Source organism: Artemia sp. Qi Xiang Cuo, chromosome 3 (genome assembly GCF_049724085.1).
Source record: "Artemia sp. Qi Xiang Cuo chromosome 3, ASM4972408v1, whole genome shotgun sequence".
In the NCBI taxonomy this organism is placed as follows: domain Eukaryota; kingdom Metazoa; phylum Arthropoda; class Branchiopoda; order Anostraca; family Artemiidae; genus Artemia; species Artemia sp. Qi Xiang Cuo.
Genome location: NC_142796.1, coordinates 93,506,098 through 93,526,383, shown reverse-complemented (window position 1 = coordinate 93,526,383; position 20,286 = coordinate 93,506,098). Strand labels below are relative to the sequence as shown.

Here is a 20,286-nt window from a genome sequence, read left to right as displayed (position 1 = left end):
GAATTGTTTTCTGAAAATCGAGTAAACTTAGATTTAGTCAAATTGGTGTCTCTAGGGGAGCTCGGTTAATAATTTTTGTGATTTTACTGTTTTGTGGAGACGTCTTCCTTCAGTGGTAAAATTGTGAGTTCTTAAATGACATATACCAAAATTGATCAGTTAGTTTGAGAACAATTACATTCGACGAAACTTTCCATGTGAAAGTTAAATATATGTATTTCCATGAGACAAAACTCGTTTTGCGGTTTTATATTACATTGTTTAGAGTTTTTCCACGTGCATGGGGCCATTGGTCATAGAGCTTTAGCACATATATTGTGTTTGAGAACTTAGCCTTGAAAGTATTAAAACCCAAACTATTTGTGCTAGCATCAAACGACAATTATATTATAGTCTATATTTAAATTTTCCTTTCCTCATATTTAATTAAAAGCAATGGGTGTCTTTATTAAAGGCGCATAGTTAAAATGGGTGAAGGCCTAGTACCCGATTATGTACAGTGAGTCCCTCCCTCCTGTAAGAAGAAGACGCGGACGGCAGAGAGTGACGCCTGGGCATTATCTCAGGAAGGATACTTCATTGTCAAGGTCATCACTGGAACATGTTTTGTCCAAAATACTGGAAAGGCCACCGTGTAGAGGTAACGTTGTCTTCTTATGTTCCATCCAGTGTTGGAAGACCGGAGCCTATGTAAGTTCCCCGTATCTAACTTTTAAAGTAGCATTTTTGACTAGCATTTAGGCCTCAGAATTTCTTTTAAAAAGGGAGGCATCCAAGAGAATCATAATATTAACCCGAAAAAGCCAGGTTGCTCACTTAGTACCACCTGGTGTATATTTCAGATAATCATTTGCTCCACAGTTCCACACGCCCTTGTATGGCACACTTCTACCAACGCTTGATGCTCACCGCGCATCGTTTGAAGCCAACCGGAAGCTAGTTGTTCATTACAAGGCTATCAATTCCTTCATCCTTCTCATTCACCCCGTAATAGTATGCAACAATACTATTTTCTTCTTCTTCTTCTGGGGGTCTTTGTTGGGTTTCTTCATCTCTCATACTCACAATCTGGCTGCAACAGACTCTCGTGAAATGATCTGGCTTTTTGATTGGGAGCAAAATTTCCCTTGTGCTGTGCACAAGCTAAAGATACAAAGATTGCCTTTAGCTGAATATGCTTCACCACAAAAGGAGCATTTTTGACCCTCGGGGCATTGCTCTTGGATTCTCTCTGACTTCAGAAGAAACTTTGAGGTGAGCTGCAAGTAGAAGCAACTACTTCATGTTTAATAAGTATAAACTTACTCCCACTGGAGGACCTTAAATGAGCCAGGGTCGTTTACTGAGTTCTAAATTTTGCTACAGCATTTTCTAAAGCCAATAAATCTCCTTCAGTCCGTCCAAAAATTTATTTTTCTCATAAAGATTAAGAGTCTAGGAAATTATCATTATTGTTATAACCCCGTAACGCCCCCCCCCCCTAGATACAGCCTTGTATTTTCAACATGCGATAGAAATCTGTGCTAGACTACTGGCCATATTTCAGCCAACTTTATATCTATTTTAATATGGCAGGCATACAACATACTTGGTCTGCTTCTAAAATAAATATACACAATATGTGAAGAAACTCATTAAATTTTTACTAAATTTGCAAAGACTTTTCGGTAAGGGGTTCGCGCGTCCTCTGGAATATATCTCGAAGCACACTTGTTTCAATACACGTTGCATACTTCCACCGTGCCATGCCTTTTCGCACAGTGCGTGACACGTTCCTGTCATAGATGGGGCACGTCAATTGGGGTATACAATTTTTGAAAGTGGGCAACTCCTTACTTTTTGGCATTGAAATGATTCATCGCCGATAAAACTGGACCGCTTAAACACGTATCGAAAATATCCTGTTCTTGTTTGTTTTGAAATTAAAAGGAAACTGAAGTATCTAGTCCCTTAGCCAGGTTTACCAATTAACGGTAAACCGCAAAACAACAGTATGCATTATTTAATCCAGCAGGAAAAGGAAATGTTTGTAATAAAGGCAACCTGAACATAGTTGACTGCTAAATAAATTTATTGTTATGAATTTTACAAATCAATTTTTTGATAATCAATAGCCAAAATAGCATATAATCAATATTATCAATTGTTTATTCTTTACTCTACTTCAATGTTTACCCAACGTTCTTCTCCCCTTCAGGGGGAGAACTTAAAAAATATAACAACGCGTAGATAAATCGTCAAATTTGAGATTTAACATGCCCGAATCCCCCTGTTTTCTATTTAGTGTCTGCTGTATAGCATTTCGAATGTCAAAATTCAGGAAAGGGTAAATATTTTACTTTCATGTCCGGAAGACTTTATAAATGAATAAAATTTAACACCCAAAGCGTAAATAAAAATAACATAAACGATGAATAAATGCTACACAACAGAGAAAACGTGATTTCTTTATAGGAAATCACATTGAGATTGAAATGATCATTGAGATTGAAAGGATCGGGGAGACAGGTCCGAATCTCCTTCCAGTAGCACTAATTCCTGAAACTTAGGGGGGAGGGCAGAATGTATTTTTCATTATCTATGGGCGGGAGGGGACCCAAATTTGTCGTTTTTTTCCAATTTTTTGAATGAAACCACCCTAAAATTGACATTTTTCAATGAAAACACCCTAAAAAGATACTCTTCAAAATCCAGAGGTTGGAATCTAGGGGGACAGAACCCCTTGTCTCTTTCCCATCCGACTTAATTCCACTATCCTCCTCTTTTCTATGTAGTTTCTGTTGTAGGCCTATAGCATTTCGAACATGAAGCCAAGGTTCAGGAAAGTTTACATTAAGCTAACAACACCGAACTGACGCGCAGAACAAGAAGAAAAAACAAGCTAACAATCATGAAGAATGACAAATGAATAAAAGAAATTAATTAAAGAAAAAAAATGATTAAAGTTAAATTAAAGAAAGCTTGTATCTCTATAATCATACAATTCATTATACCGCACTGACTCTATATATATATATATGACTATGATATATATATATATATATATATATATATATATATATATATATATATATATATATATATATATATATATATATATATATATATATATATATATATATATATATATATATATATATATATATATATATTATTTAGTAGTCGGTAAACACGCGAGAAGTGAATTTTGGATAATGCTAATGAAATAAAACAAAATATGATGAAAATATAATAATTTAGAAAAAATTTCGGCTACATATTTGCACATTAGAAGGGTGAGGGTAAAGCATAGCACATATTAAATACGTAACCTAACCTAACCTAGGTACCTTTTCCTCCTAAACCTCAAAAACCTAAAGTTTAAATATAGTTCCTGGAGTGAGAAACCCCTTGTTTATTCAGCGTCTTATAGGAATTACCGGGTAATGCCTATTTGATCTTTGTTTTTCTCGAGTGGCTGTCTCGCGTGTTTACAGACTACCAAATAAGTACCATATATGTATATAAAAATTTGTTATAAAATTATAGATTTGTTTTTAGTTTGTACAAGTCTGTGTTATGTGAGGTAAGGAAAAATTTGTTATAAAATTACATGGATTGTAAAGAAGTTTTTAAAATGAAATTAACATACTTAAGGATCCAAGGGACAAGCGGTTGCAAGCCCCTTCAGAGGTTTAAAACCTGAGTGGAAGGGCGAAAAATGCAACAGGGTAGCCCAAGAAACACAATGGGGGATCCCTAAACATAAAATCTGTGTAAAAATAACCATCTTTTTAAATTAGAATCATCTTAAATAATCTGATTTTCATCATTAGATACACAATTATACATTTTGGAATCTTCCGTACGCTACATATACACTTTCCTGTTTGTAATTTTAGTTTTAAAGGGGTCTGCACGACATCTTAGGAGTTTTTGGGGGCCTGTTATAGTGAAAACTTTAGAAACCGCTGCTGGAAGCTACACGTTAAAAGAAAAAATGTAATTTTACGTTTAGAAGAAACCTACCAATCATAAGTAATGACACAGTGAGATGTTCCCTTCCCGTGGCCTTCATTGCGCCAAGGACTGTTCCAACAACAGCACAGCAAATTCCCACAAATGCTATCATCACCACAAACCATCGTATGGATACAGTTTGTGTAACAGGAACCCCACAGCATGTCTTCGGACTCTCGTCGGGTACAAATATTGATCCGCGATTCCTTTAAATACAAAATAAGCTTGTAAAACTGCCTTTTCTTTAGGTGTTATATCGCTACACTGGAATGATACTATCCTACCTCCATCGAGCTCCGATTGAAACTATTCTATGTCCAAAATGGAAAAAATGAATTAGTGGGCTATCTTGTGCAAAATTTTGTGCTGAGACCGAGTTTGAAGTCAAAATTGTTACCACGCCACTAGATGTCTTCCAAATCACCTTTTTCTTTCTTATGCTATGTTGATTTTATCGCACCCTGAAACTATTCCAAGTCCGTATTAGGACTTGAAATAGTTAGGATAGTTTCATTCCAGTGTAGCGGTATGAGCCATAAGAACAATGATTACGCAAAGGGGGGAATTCCACCTCGTAAGATCAGTCTAAGAACCCCTTTCACCGTTCACCCAGAAACGGCTCGGCATAAGAAATGCTTTTTCGTGTTTATGATAATAATACTCATAAAAACAAGAAAATACCCTCATTCCCTAAATTACTGAAATTTGAAAAAGACAAATATTTTTAGTCTTGATTTCAGACGTCATTTAGCAGGCGAATGATGCAAAATATTCCGTTTTAGGGAACTCCTATCCCCTGGCAAAATATAATTTTCGGTATTTAACTGTTTTTCTTTATTTTTTTTCTGGGTAGGGCTGGACAAATCTTTGGCTACACATACAAACAATAAGCCGTTTTGTTTTTGTTTGTTTTTTTTTCATAATTTTTTTTTCCTGTTTTTATACTTAAGGAAGCTTGGAAGAAATCTTTTGGGAAAAAGAGCTTGGAAGAAATCTTTTGGGAAAAAGAGGGACAGGGAGAAACATACTGCGTTCGTCCCAGTTCCACCTGTCTTTGTTCTAGGTTCTGTTTTTTTTTTCCGTTAAAATGAAATTAAAAATAGCAACTGGCAAAACTTTTAATTAAGACAGATATTAAATTACAAGTTTTACCCGTTAATACGTTTTCATTTTATTGCAACCATTATTTAATTATTCTATTGATTACCTAGAATTACTCGGACGACATTGTGACATAAGAAATTGGCACTGTTTTGGTAATAATAATAAGAAACAAGCCATTCTTTCTTTCTAAATAAATAGCTAACAGACCTCTGGTTAGGGTGAAAGGTCGTTTTAATAAATCTTTGATAACCTTAGGACTTTCAACTTTCTATAATGCCTTAACGCGACAAAGAAACTTAAGAATAGCCAAACTGGTAGATATTAATTACAAATTAAATAAAAAAACAAGTTTTTTAAACTGAAAGTAAGGAGCGACATTAAAACTTAAAACGAACAGAAATTATTCCGTATATGAAAGGGGCTGTGCCCTCCTCAACGCCTCGCTCTTCACGCTAAAGTTTGACTTTCTCACAACTTTTTTTTAAACAATAAAAACTTTAGCGTAAAGAGCGAGGCGTTGAGGAGGGGACATCCCCTTTCATATACGGAATAATTTCTGTTCGTTTTAAGTTTTAATGTCGCTCCTTACTTTCAGTTTAAAAACTTTTTTTTTTTATTTAATTTCTGATCGTTTTTTAGTTAATGCAGCTTTTATTTTGGCTTGCCGGCATTGAATAAGTAAGCAAAATTTGCATAAAAAATGTACTTTTCTTTTGCTAAATGGCTGTCTCTAAATTTGGTTCTGACGTAATTTACAAATTAACTTACGTAACGAACTTCTCTATTCGTATATTTTTCTTCTGGCAAAAAATACAAAGTTGCAGATTTTTGCAGATATGAGCTTGAAACCTATGTAATAGGGTTTTCTGATACGCTGAATCTGACGGTGTGATTTTCATTAAATAGTTTTCACTTTTAGGGGATGTTTCCCCCCTCTTTAAAAAATCAGGTAAATTTTCTCAGGCTCGTAGCCTTTGATGAGTAATACTAAACTTAATAAAATTCATATATTTAGAATCAGCATTATAAGCCCATTCTTTTAATACATTTATTGACATCATAAGTTCCGTTTTTAAAAGTTTCGATTACTATTGAGCCGTATCGCTTGTTTTTTTATTGTTTTTTTTATTACGTATATGTTATTACGTATATGATGGGGTTTTCCTTTTAGTCAATACCACGCTCTTTACGTTAAAAGTTAAAAAAAAATTTAATTCACAAACCCCTGAATCACAAAGGCCGTTTAATTAGAATAGATAGCTCTTTTGAAAGCACTAAAAAAAACTGTAGCGTAAAGAGCGAGGTATTGACTTGGGGGAGAACCCCCTCATATACGTAATAATTTATGTTCATTTTAAGTTCTAATGTTGCTTTTTACTTTCAGTTGAAAAAACTGGGTTTTTTTAATTTAATTTCTGATCGTTATTTAAATAATGCTTGGAAATCTGGCGCCCCCTTCATAGAATTGTCCCTCGCCCCAAAGAAACATCCTCCACGGAAATATTCTTCCGAATAACCCCCTCCTCGCGCCCCCTCCCCCACCAGAAAAAAGTTCTTCCTGAAAATGTCTGTATACTTTCCAATAACCAATACAATATGTAAGCAATGGGCAAAGTTCATAACTTGCAGCCCTTTCCCTGGGAACTGTGGGGGATTAAGTCATCGTAAGAGACACATTTATTAGATTTTGGACTATGCTGGACAAAATAGCTATCTCAAAATTTTAATTGGGTGACTTTGAGAAAAAAATGAGCGTGGGAGGGGGCCTAGTTGCCCTCCATTTTTTTTTGTCACTTAAAAAGGGCACTAGAACTTTTAATTTCCATTCCAATGAGCCCTCCTACAGTATTCTAGGACCATTTGGTCAATACGATTACTCCTGGGAAAAAAAAAAAAAAAATAAACACGCACCCGTGATCTTTCTTCTGGCGAAAAATTCCACATTTTTGTAGATAAGAGCTTGAAACCTCTACAGGAGGGTTCTCTGATACGCTGAATATGATGGTGTAAATTTCATTAAGGTTCAATAACTTTTAGGGGGTCTTTCCCCCTTTTTTCGAAAATCAGCCAAATTTTCTCAGGCGCGTAACTTTTGATGGGTAATATTAAACTTGATGAAACTTATATATTTGAAATCAGAATTAAAATCTGATTCTTTTGATGTATCTATTGGTACCAAAATTCCGTTTTTTAGAGTTTCGGTTACCATTGAGCCGGGTCGCTCCTTACTTACAGCTCGTTACCACGAACTGTTTGATTCCCAAATGTCTTTCCATTTGTCTAATAGGTTATGAATGAATTTATTGAGCAATTAAACTCACAAGGAGCCTTTCGCTAAATCAACTATAAATTACCAAGACTGACAAAATGCATAAGATAAAGAAAACACAATAATATACAAAGAAAAAAACAAATAAATACGCCATCTATGAGCTAAATTATATAAAGGCTAAAGTGAAACACTAAAATGTTTAAGAGTTAGTTCAGACGTTTGGGGACAACGCATGGGATTTACTATAGGGAGAATGTTCACGCGTATCCTAACTGCAAATATTGGCAAAATATTCAAACATTAGAAGTCATGACTGAAGATAAAGACTTGGAAGTTGCTTTTTTAGCTTCTCTATCGCTTATCTTCGCATGGGGACTTTTCTTGTAGTCTGAACTTGAAGCATCATACAAAAGTTGATAATTCTGTACAAGGGCAATGAAATTGGGTGTTTTATGATGCCTGACAATCGTCATGTTTTTCAAATTTCAAAAATGCCGCCCAATCACTTCAGCCCTCCGTACAGAAAAGCTAGTAAAAATCCAAACCATACTCCGAATGGGAATTACGAAACTTACTATCGAAATTCCCATAGGGAGAATGGGAATTCCCGAACGTCTGAACTAATTGTAATTTGCAAAATGGGTTTGAGCAGGCAACGTTGTGCTACCGTACTTCATTAGGTTTGAACGCCAATAGTTGCACACCAGTTTCACCCTTGAGCTAGGGGAGGTAGAGGAAGATTTTCAGGGTGGGTTTCAGAAAGATTTTTCCAGAGGAAGAAGACAGCAATGTTCCCAAAAGAAGGGGTCACATCATTGTGGTGGTTGAAAATGGAAAACGTATCCGAGGTAGGGATTTGAAAGCTCTAAGAAGATTAAATTTAAGTGCCATATCTGAGCATTACGGAAACTCCTATGGCCAGGCCATAAAATTCTTAGCACCCTTCTGAAGCTACTTTGAAAAATTCCGAATTACATTTTCACTCTTGACTTTATTAACATAATATATTCAGACATTTCATTATTTTCAGCGATTTCTACGTGGCTTACCAGCGGGGAGCTGAAATCTCCAGTGAATTTCCACCATTTCCTAGAAATGACGCAATAAACCATGAAAATATTTCCATTTCCCTAGTCGAAAAGGATTTCTCTACTTCTGATGAGCAAGCAGTTTCTTTAACGACGAAATAAGTCACACCAAAAAAATCGATTGGCTTAATTGTTTCAGAAAGATGTGGAAAGAATGGCCCAGGTTATAATTCTAAACAGAGGGGCGGAAGTCGGGGTAAGACACTGTAATTTATTTTTGACTTGTCGGGACATAAGAAATCACAAAGGCTATTTTGTAAGCCATTTACAAGTGCAAAACTGCTTCATGAAGAAAACAAATAGGTATGGGAGAGTGGTAGTTTTGACACGATACATAGTGGTTCAATCCGCCTTTCTACCAGCTAGCATTCTCTGAAGAAAAAAAAATCTGTGGAGGTTATCTAACATAGTTAGTTTGATGTTCAACCATGAGGACCAGTTATTATGGTGTTATAATTTTTTTTTTTTTTTTTTTTAGTAAAACTACCTCAGAGTTTGGAAAATACCCCTCCCCCCCTTCCTTCCCAACAAAAAAATTGCCTTTAGATTTTCTTTGTTTATTCTTTTTCGTTCAGTGTACCGAACGAAAGCCAAATTATCCAATCATGTTCTGTGACAATCTTTCGGCAAAATATTCAGAAGAAAAATAAGTTACCCTTGATTTTGTAGATGGCGCCATTTGGTATATAGTGGGACAGGAATAAATGCTACATACTAGGACATCTCCTAGTATGTACTAGATGACACCCATCTACAAAATCAAGTTATTTTCTAAAGCCATGATTCCCAATGAGGGGCGCAGGCCCTATCAGCAGGGCATGGAAATATTTTGGTGGGTCATGGGCAGGATGTGCATCCTTTTAGCTAACTATACTTTAGAGCATCAATTAAACAAAAATAAATAAATAAATCAATAAAAAAATAATTAAAAAAAAATTCATGCGGATAACATTACATTCCTATACATTTGAAGAGCAAAAAAAAAAAATTCATGATGCATCAAAAATATAGAACTGCATCAAAGGGCACTATGTGTATCCGGATTGTCAAAAGCACGTATGAGCGATATCCCAGGAAAAAAGGGGGTGGGCTAGGTTGGAAATTTCAGAGCATGTTATTGCGGATGTTGGACTAAATCCAAGACGCTATGTCCATTCAAGTTTGTCATAAGGGCGCATTTGCATTTTCTTAGGAACAGATAAAGGTATTAAGTTGGAACTTTCAGGGCATGTTGAGCGGGATTTATAACCAAATATGGATGACAAAATGGCATATCTGCAGTATATCTAGAATGGCAATGGATATTAAAGTGAAACTATCAGGGGATACCCCAGTTTATGTTGAACAACATCAGAAACCCAATCTATGTATGCAAGTTTTCAAAAGGGCATATTAACAATATCCGAGGAACAGCTGGAAGCATTAAATTGAACTTTTCAGGACTACTAAAACTACTACTTATACTATTAGTACATCTGCTATTGTGACTATTTCAAACTGAAACTGCTTTTGACTGTTTGCATTTGAGACTCCTTGCAACTGCAAATACTCGTGACTGTGACTAACTGCAACTCCGACAACTTACGACTGCAACCCCAACTACTTGTAACTGCAATTACCAGTACATGCGACTTTGACTGCATCAACTACTTGTGTCTGCAGCTACTTACGACTACGGCTGCTACTACTTGTGAATATGACTGCCATTACAACTACCGGGGACTGGGACTTCGACTACATGGAAATTTGACTCTTGTAACTGCAACTGTGACTACCTGCGGCTGCTACTAATGCTCCTACTATTGTTAATGCTACTAATGGTACTACTAGAATAAGTTATTTTTAATTTTGACTACATATTTGTGAATTTATTTGTGTTATCTGTAAATGAAGTACCAAAAAGAAGATCAAAAGTCAGAAATGTCCTTATAACCATGGTCGGGACTGTCTCTGCAATCAGTCAGTATTTACCATCTTACTTTATATTTCCAAGGACAATTTTTCGGCCTTGAATGCTAACTGGCACTCCATCCAACTCAGCGCCATCAGGTTGAAACAATCAAGATCTGTTTTTGAAAAATAATCCTCATTTGAAGGTATATTCACATGCATCTCAAGAGAACCCCAAGCTTTCAATCTTAGATAAACACAAGTTTCACGTCTCCTTAAAAGTTGTGAAGTTTGCAAAAGATTTAGGCATAATGCTACTTACCATTCCCCCTCATTGCAATCACGATCTTCAGCTGTTAGATGTTAGTGTGTACTTCCCCTTCGACTGCCAGTACAACAGAGCTGCAGATAACTGGATGTTGTCTAATCCTGGGAAGACCTTTACAATATATGACATTGCTTTGCTTGTTAAAGTCTTCCTCTATTTTTCACCCCAAACAACATTACGAGGGGCTTTGAGAAAACTGGAATACGATAATACACTCCTGAAATCATCACAGAAGAAGATTTTCTTACCTCTTTTGACGCTGACAAGCCTTCTCCCCCTAATTTTGATGATCCTGCCCCTTTTAGTCCTGCAAACGACGTCCTATGTCAGCCTGAAGACCCTGAGGCTGAGGTGAACAATGAAGGAGCTTGGAGCTCATCCACTCCTATTTCAAATCAATAAATAGTTACACCATGAACAAGTAAAACCATTCCCGTAAGTAAACCTATGCACTAACCAACACAGTCAAGAACATAAGAAAGGAACTTGAAAAGTTCTAACTGACACCCATCAAACTTCAGCTTGACAAAGAAGAAACGAAAAACAAAGAAAGCTAAGATCAGCAAAGTTGTTGCAGAAATAGTTACTGGAGGTAAAAACGCCAACAAGGAGAAGAAACCCTTCATAGCGGGAAGGCGCCAGAACATCGACACGTCAGGACCACTACCGTCAGGACAACGACAAAATCCGTCATAACATCGACAAAAAATCCGTCAGAACATCGAGACGTCAAGACATAGACAGTCACAACATCGACAGTCACAATCGCTACCCGCCAGAACATCAATACATCAGTTCATCGACAGTCACGATCGCTACCCGTCAGAACGTCGACAGCCATAACTTCGACACGTCAGTTCATCGACAGTCACAATCGCTACCCGTCAGAACTTCGACAGTCATAACATGACACGTCATAGCATAAAAAAAATTTTCATAACGAAAATCCGTCAGAACGTCGACAATCATAATATCGACACGTCATAACATCTAAAATTTGTAAAACTTTAGTTTTTGGGGTTCAGGGGGGAAAGGTATTTAGGTTAGGTTACGTATTTAACATATGCGATGCTTTACCCCCACCCCCCTGATGTGCAAATATATAGCCGAAATTTGTTTCTAAACTATCATATACTTATTACTATTATATAAACTTATACATTTTTTCATAACAAAAAACCGTCAGAAGCACTAACCGTCAGAACGTCGACAGTCATAACATCGCACGTCATAACATCCAAAAAAATTTTCATAACGAAAATCCATCAGAAAAACTAACCGTCAGAACGTCGAGAGTCATAACATAGACACGTCATAACATCTAAAAAATTTTTTAGATGTTATGACGCGTCGATGTTATGGCTGTCGACGTTCTGACGGGTAGCGATTGTGACTGTCGATGAACTGACGTGTCGATGTTATGACTGTCGATGTTCTGACGGTTAGCGATTGTGACTGTCGATGAACTGACGTGTCGACGTTGTGACTGTCGGCGTTCTGATGGGTAGCGATTGTGACTGTCTATGTCCTGACGTGTCGATCTTTTGACTGTCGATGTCCTGACGTGTCGATGTTCTGACGGATTTTCCTTGTCAACGAAATGACGTTTAGTGCTTGTGACGGTTGTTTGAAATGGTAGCATCCCATTCATAGTGCTAAACATTGAAGACAAAATGGTCCTGGACGATAAAAGTGGTGATTCTTTTAAAGCTAGTACTTCTGATGATGAGTGTGTGAATGAAGAAATCTTTAGCTACATCAACGCTGGTGACTATAAAGGTAGTGTATAAGGGACAATTTTACCCTGGTTGTCGCTAAATAAAAGCTCAAATAAGGATAAATCCTTTTATTAGACCGTGATAATAGCATTCACAAAATATACTGCATATGTCGATCACATGTAAAGTGGCCGTCTTCAGCAGATATATTAAAATAAAACAATTAAAAAAAATTATATATATATATATATATATATATATATATATATATATATATATATATATATATATATATATATATATATATATATATATATATATATATATATATATATATATAAAATAAATTATTATATCTTGTTAATTACGTCATATATATGGGGATAAATTACCTACCCTGGTTGTGTTGTGAAAAATAAAACAAGTAAATGTCATGTGTATGGCCGGACTTCAAAAATAGAACTGGCCAGACCAAAAGGACTCAATATTTTACCCATTAGAAGATCCCAGCATACTCCAAAAATTATCACCCCCTGTTCCTACTCCTGGTACTGTTTTTAGTGCATCCTTATATTTCATGATCACTCATTGGCAATCAATTTAAGGTGAAGCATGGTTGATTTAGTTATTTGAATGTAATTCTTTGATCATGCAAGCTATTTGAATGGAATAAATCACAAATTATTATGTACCATCCCTTGTCCCTGTATGTCCCTTATGGTAATTAGTGGGACAACTGGTACATATAGAAACTCCGCCCTTTTTCTCTTCGGTTATAAAGCGAAAATCCCGTTCTATTCTCCTGGTAGTTATGAAGTTATTAAACATGGTGATGGGCTTTGATTTGATCTATAAGCCAGTTCTTTAGTCAAGCATTTGATATGATTTTTATATTAAAAAAATCCATCCTGGTATATACTACTCTCCCCTACTAATAGGTAACACTGGATACACAAGACGAATATTTAAAAGGAAGAAACAAAAGGACAAACGACAATGAGGAAGTGAACAGGAAATACGAAACAAATTACATTTTTGGCAAGAGTCAACGCTAAATCGTCTTGAATGCTCAAAAAAACTAAAGAGTAAAAATTATTAAAGAGGTGAAAACAATTAATCACCTCTGCTTTCTTCTCATAAGGTGGCTATTTATTTCTATTTTTTATCAAGTCAAGGGGTTAGACCACCCACTTCCCACCACACCGTTGACTCTTTCTCAAAACTCTATTTTTTAAAAAGATAAAAACTTTAGCCTAAAGAGCGAGGCGTTGAGGAGGGGACAGCCCCTTTCATATACAGAATAATATCTGTTGGTTTTCGTTTTAAGGTTTAATGTCACTCTCCTTACTTTCAGTTAAGAAATCTTATTTATTTATTTAATTTCTCCACAAAACCACTGGAGCGAGTCGCAATGCGAAAATATTTCCGTTGTTGTTCAGATGTTTTCACAGAAAGCGTCAATAAAAACGCCATAGGAGCAGTGAGCTCCAGTGGTTAGCAGCTCTGCGCCACCAGGTGTTTATTTTGGAGTGTCACTTGTGCGGCATACTTCACATTACGCTGTACTAACTTCGCACAGTTACACCACACCTTGCGCGTGCATGATGTAAACGAATTTTGAAAGTGCCCCAAGCGAGTTACGATGTAAAGACATGAACATTTCACTGCATTTTTAAACATACATAACACTGAAACAAATCCCTTAAATTCTCTAATCTGGATTTTTTCTTATCTTACAAAAATCACGAATGCACAAGTTACGTCCGCTAAAGAATGCCTGCGATACACTTCGAATATTTAAATTACTGGCACACCTGAACCAATTCATTTAAATCCTGTGTTTATGACCTCTTTCCATCCTATTGGGGAATGACCTGTTTTTCAATTGGAAGCAGATTCATCGCCAGATGGAATAATTTAACTGACCCTCACAAATTTTAGATTTATAACTAATGCTCAGTCATACCAAGAAGACACCAATCAAACAGTTCGTGGTAACGAACTGTATATCTCGATAAAAAGTGAAACTGAAAGACTGTGGAATCACTGATTTGATTTTGGAAAAGCTATGCAAATGCTCCCCATATTAGAAAAGGACCACACACAGTCTATCGTTTCAAGTGTATGGCGATTACATTATCACATGAGCCTAGGACTCGGATATTTATACTAAATATTCCTGAAATTCCTGAAATATGTGGAGCACATATTTTAGGGGGGTCACATTTGAGAATAAAAAAAAGGTCATTTTCATGAAAGTTTTAGGCAAGTGTTGAAAAGATCATACAAATATACAGAATTGAGGTGACCCAGGCCTGGTAGGCTACGTAAAGAGGTGGAGAGGGGGAAAGAATCTCAATATATTTGGATTTTTTCAATACTTAATTTCTGCCCTCTCCCCGATATAAGTAATTTGCACGCATCTTCAATACCCCCCCCCCCAACTTGCCAGTTTTGGATGCTCAATAGATTGTGGGTGACCCCCTCTGATGTCATGATTTCTACCTTTTGCTTGATATTTTTAATTTAATTCTTTTTTTGTGGTTTTAAATATCACCCTCCTCCAGAATAAAGTTCTGCATATAGGACTGGTTACATCGTGATCAAGGACTACTGATCATAATAAACAATTTACGTCTTTTAATTAAATGTTTTAATCAAATAAATCAAGGACTACTGGTCCAAAAAATGATAAGCCAAGGACTACTGATCATAACACCCCAACAAATTTAAATGTTTCATTCGTAACACATTCATATTCATCCTAATTTGTTTCATTGACATTAACCTACACAGCTTGTCAAACAGTTCGTGGTAACGAACTTTAAGTAAGCAGCGACGCGGTCAAATAGTAACCGAAACTCTAAAAAATAAAAATTTCAATAACAATAGATATATCAAAAAGACTGAATTTTTATGCTGATTCTAAATATACAAGACTCATTAAGTTTAGCCAATCCAAAGCAACGAACCTGAGAAAATTTGCCAGATTTTCGAAAGAGGGGAGAAACACCCCAAAAAAATCAAGCTATCTTAGTCACAGCTCATTAGAACGGAAATCAAAAATTCTAGTGCCCTTTTTGAATGACCAAAAGGATTGGGGAACAACTAGACCCTCTCCCACACCCATATTTACCCAAAGACATCCGATCAAAATTTTGAGAAAGTCATTTGATTCGGCAGTTGAAAGATCCAATAGCTATGCCTTTGGGGATGACACTGACCTCCTGTAGTCCCTCAGGAACGAGCTGTAATTTACACAATTCATTCATTGTTTACGTTTAGTATTTGTTATTGGGAAATACACAGAACTTCTTAGAGGAAATTTTCTGCAGGGGAGGGTATTTTCCCCAGGGAAAATTCCCCATGGGGAGATGGTTAAGGATGGGGCGGCCACGAATAATTTTTGAATATTTACGGAATATACGGAATGATTTCTGTTCGTTTAAGTTTTAATGTTGCTTCTTACTTTCGTTGTAGAAACTTTTTTTATTTCTCAGCAAAGAACTGCAAATAAATTGAGTTCTGTCGCTGCCTTCAATACATATTTCCCACAAAGCATAGAAGAAACATTTTCGCTAGAAAATGCTAATATTGAAGCCACTAGTTATTTTTTTTGGGCAGTTTAAATTTTCACATTATGTACCGTACCAAAGAAGATGTGATTAAAACCGGTTTTAATGAGATGAAATTGAAATTATGCTGATTTAGCCTTAGGTTGCAGTAAGTTTAAAATTGCAGGAGAAAGCAAATGATCCAATACTATAAAATTACTATTGCCAAAATAAAACAATAACGAACTTATCATGGTTGCCCATTTTTCATTATTTGACTGTTTAATAGCCAGCGTCTCACAATTAGTTTATTTACAGCAAACAAACAAAAAATACGTTAATATCCATATCATCGCTCTTACGCCTAAAAATCGTATCTGAAGTTTTCACACTTCTGAGGTTATTTCCCAAAATCGTTTGCTAAGCCGTTCTCAAAAAGTAACTCAAAATCAATATTTATTATTATTAATAACAAAAATATATACGATTATTTGAATATGAAACCTTTAGAAATCCAATAAAATACAAAACTTCGGGTGGGGAAGGGAGTGCTGTGTCTAAGAGTATAATCAATACATAGTCTTTTATTAACCCTTTGTTCTATGTTTGTATAAGGATTTTTGCAGCCCCTTCATCCTCCATAAGCTTCATGGTTGCTCCCATCCATATAACGCCACTTGGATTGACAAACTTGTGCTCTTGGCTCGTAAGTTATAACTTGCCCAACGCAATCAACGCTAATTTGCAATGTATTGTCGAGTCCTATTTTGTTGATGATAAGGCTTCTTCCAAAGACAAAAAAATCTAACTAGTCGATTTTCTTTCAAAATAAGTCTGAAGGCCGTATCCAGGGGTGGGGGAATTACGGGGTTTGAACCCCCTCCCCCCGAAATCTTTGTCCGACTCGTAAAAACGTAACAAAATGAATATAAACAAAATTTTGATGCGTTTTTCAAGTTTTTTTTCCCACCCCCCAAAAAAACACTGTGATTTTGGGGAATAAATCTAAAGTCTAAAAATGTCAGATGTCACCTTTACGTTGTCACAGGCAATATAGTATGAATAAAATGATTTCATTTACCAGGGTTAAGCCGAGGATTACGCATATGAGGTATCTTAACATTATTATTTTGAGGTATCGTAATATTATCATATACATATGAGGTATCGTAATATTTTATTTATAGCAATGTGCTTCGGAATATATTTAACCTAATGAATTAAAAAAAACACTTTCGGAATAAGAAGTTATGCAAAGAAAAGTAAAGAGCCATATTACACTTGAGACAAGCAGGAATAAACTATAATAATTCACACTCAAAATGACCAAGAATTACTATTAAAGAATAAATGAAACCCAAAACAAAGTAAATAATCACAGCAAAGAACATACAGCAGGTATTTATATAAATGAATCAATAAATGTTAAAACGAATAGAACTTAAATTGAACACTTAAATCAAACTTAAAACGAACAAAATCACTACAAACAAAACTTAGGCAGCTGCCCTCCCCCCCTTCCCAAACAGTAAAAGTCTAAAGCCTACTACTCCATTTTCTTTTTATTAAAAATAAAACGCCGTGAACACTCCTTGGAAAGAACTAATAGAATTAAACCAACAATATAATATATATGATATAATATATATATATATATATATATATATATATATATATATATATATATATATATATATATATATATATATATATATATATATATATATATATATATATATATATATATATATATATATATATATATATATATATATATATATATATATATATATATATATATATATATATATATATTGCGGACGTACAAAAAGCGCTGAAGTGCATGAAAAACAACAAAACTCCAGGAGTGGATGGGATCCCTTCTGAAATATTCAAATCCTCACCAACTCTACTATGCCGCCTATCCGACTTGTTTTTCCAGGTATGGACGACGAAGATCTTCCCAAAAGACTCGAAAGTATAAGACCTTATTCTGTTATACAGAAAAGGAAATAATGTCATTTGAGGACAATATAGTGGTATCGCCTTGATTGACCATATCATGAGGATCTTCCCTGTCATTCTCCCGAATCGAGTCAAAGACGCACGTGACAAGTTAACTCGTCCTGAACAAGCAGGCTTCAAACCAGGCAGAGGCTGTCCAGAACAGATATTGACGATTCGTCTCATCCTTCAGCAGTACAACAGGTTTCGTCTACCCCTTCTCATTGCCTTTATTGACTTTGTAGCTGCCTTCGATATCCTCCGCAATAAGGGACAAGACAGGATGTCCAATAGTGAAGTAAGGAGTCGCTGTGGCCAATCAGAAGAGCTATCGCTTATGATTAAAAACCGTCGCCTGAAGCTCGTCGGCAACACATTGCGCAGTCCCGAAGGCACAATATGTCGAGACGTCCTTGTCTGTGAACCAGCCCCCTCCTGGAAACGTAAACCAGGAGGACAAAAGAAGAACCTGTGGCAAATATACAAGGAGGACCTGGGGCTGTGGGGAGGATTCAGGAGACACGGTCGGAGATGGGACAAAGACTGGCTGTAGATCACCGGAGAAGCTGCAGCCGACAGGTCCAAGTGGTCGTCGGAAGTTATTCCAAGATCCTTTGGTGCCGGGCAAGACAGTTCATCGTCTGGTTGCCACCAAACACGTTATATTTTGGAGATATAAAGCGAGCACAAACACACACACACAGACGACACAAACAGAGAGACGACACACACATAGAGATGACAAAAACACAGAGACGACACACACACAGATACGACACACACAAAGAGATGACGCAAACAGAGAGACGAATCACACATAGAGACGACAAACACAAAGAGACGACACTAACACAGAGACGACACACGTACACAGACGACACAAACACAGAGATGACACACACAGAGACAACAAACACATAGAGTCGACACACAAACACAGACGACACACGCACAGAGATGACACACACACAGAGACGAAACACACAGAGAGACGAAACACAAGGAGAGACGACACACGCAGAGACGACACACGCACAGAGACGACACACACAGATACGGCACACACACAGAGACGACACACACGAAGAGACGACACACGCACAGAGACGACACACACACAGAGAGACGACACACACACCGAGACGACACACACAGAGACGATACACATACAGAGACGACTAACACACAGAGACGACACACACAGAGATGACACTCACACAGAAACGACACACACACACACAGAGACACTACACACAGACAGTGACGACACAAACACAGAGATGACTAACACTCAGAGACGACACACACACACAGACGACACGAACACACAAACAAAGAGACGACACACACACAGAGACGACACAAACACAGGTACGACACACACACACACACAGAGGACACGCACATAGAGACGACACAAACACAGAGACGACTAACACACAGATACAACACACACACAGAGACGAACACACACAGAGCGTACACACACAGAGACGACAGACACACTGAGACAACACACGCACATAGACGACAAGCACACAGAGACGACACAGATTATATTTTGGAAGTAGATATTCAGGGACGAGATTCTGTAATGCAACCTGAAAGGTTTCTGAGAACACCTATTTTCTTGACCATTGTCTTCAGTCAAGACTGGTTTGCTTAGGAATGCGTCACGGGTAATTAAAGAATGAGGAATGGGATGCTATAGACAGAATTGTTTTAAGTTGAAGGTTATAACATTTGCATAAACCAACTCAATTTGCGAAAAAAGGTATAGCATTTGCATAACTATGCAATGAATGATCTTAATTGGTGATTGAAAAATAGGGGTGAAACAAGGTTAGATAGCATTTTTAATTGGATTGTATGAAGGTTGTAAAAAAAGGTTAAACTGCTTACCAGTTAAGGTAACCCCGAAGGGGTTGCTAACTCATAGGCAATTTATTATAAAATTGGAATAGCATCGTTAGCATCAACCTATGGAAATGATTAACGATGACAAGATGACATTGTGACTTGACCATGCTTTAATTCTCGGATATGCTCTGTATGATACACAAGTACCATTTGAACCGTGTTGTCAATATAAAATTTGCTCTAACATTGTAGTATACTAAAAAGATGATACTAATAGAGATGTAGATGCCAAGAAAAGAATTTTAATAAAAACATTCAGAACAATCTCTAGAAATCCTTAGAAATCGAGTAGTGAGTTGATTACAGGTTTGAAGCATCAAGGATCGCAACCATCAATGACCCTAACCGCCAATGATCTCAACCTCAAAAGGTCCCCTATGCCCAACCTCCAAGGGGCTTCCTCCGCTTT

The 20,286-nt window shown here is 36.5% G+C and overlaps 1 protein-coding gene across 5 annotated transcripts in view; it reads right to left on the bottom strand.

Annotated features, from left to right (window-relative positions):
• LOC148954762 (uncharacterized) overlaps nt 1-20,286 on the bottom strand; it is a 145,474-nt gene that overhangs the window by 22,699 nt on the left and 102,489 nt on the right. For all 5 annotated transcript variants that reach the window (XM_089086733.1, XM_089086729.1, XM_089086730.1 and 2 more), the window contains exon 3: nt 4,009-4,205. In XM_089086733.1, coding sequence (XP_088942859.1) covers nt 4,009-4,205 — 197 coding nt within the window. The remainder of the gene's footprint in view (nt 1-4,008; nt 4,206-20,286) is intronic.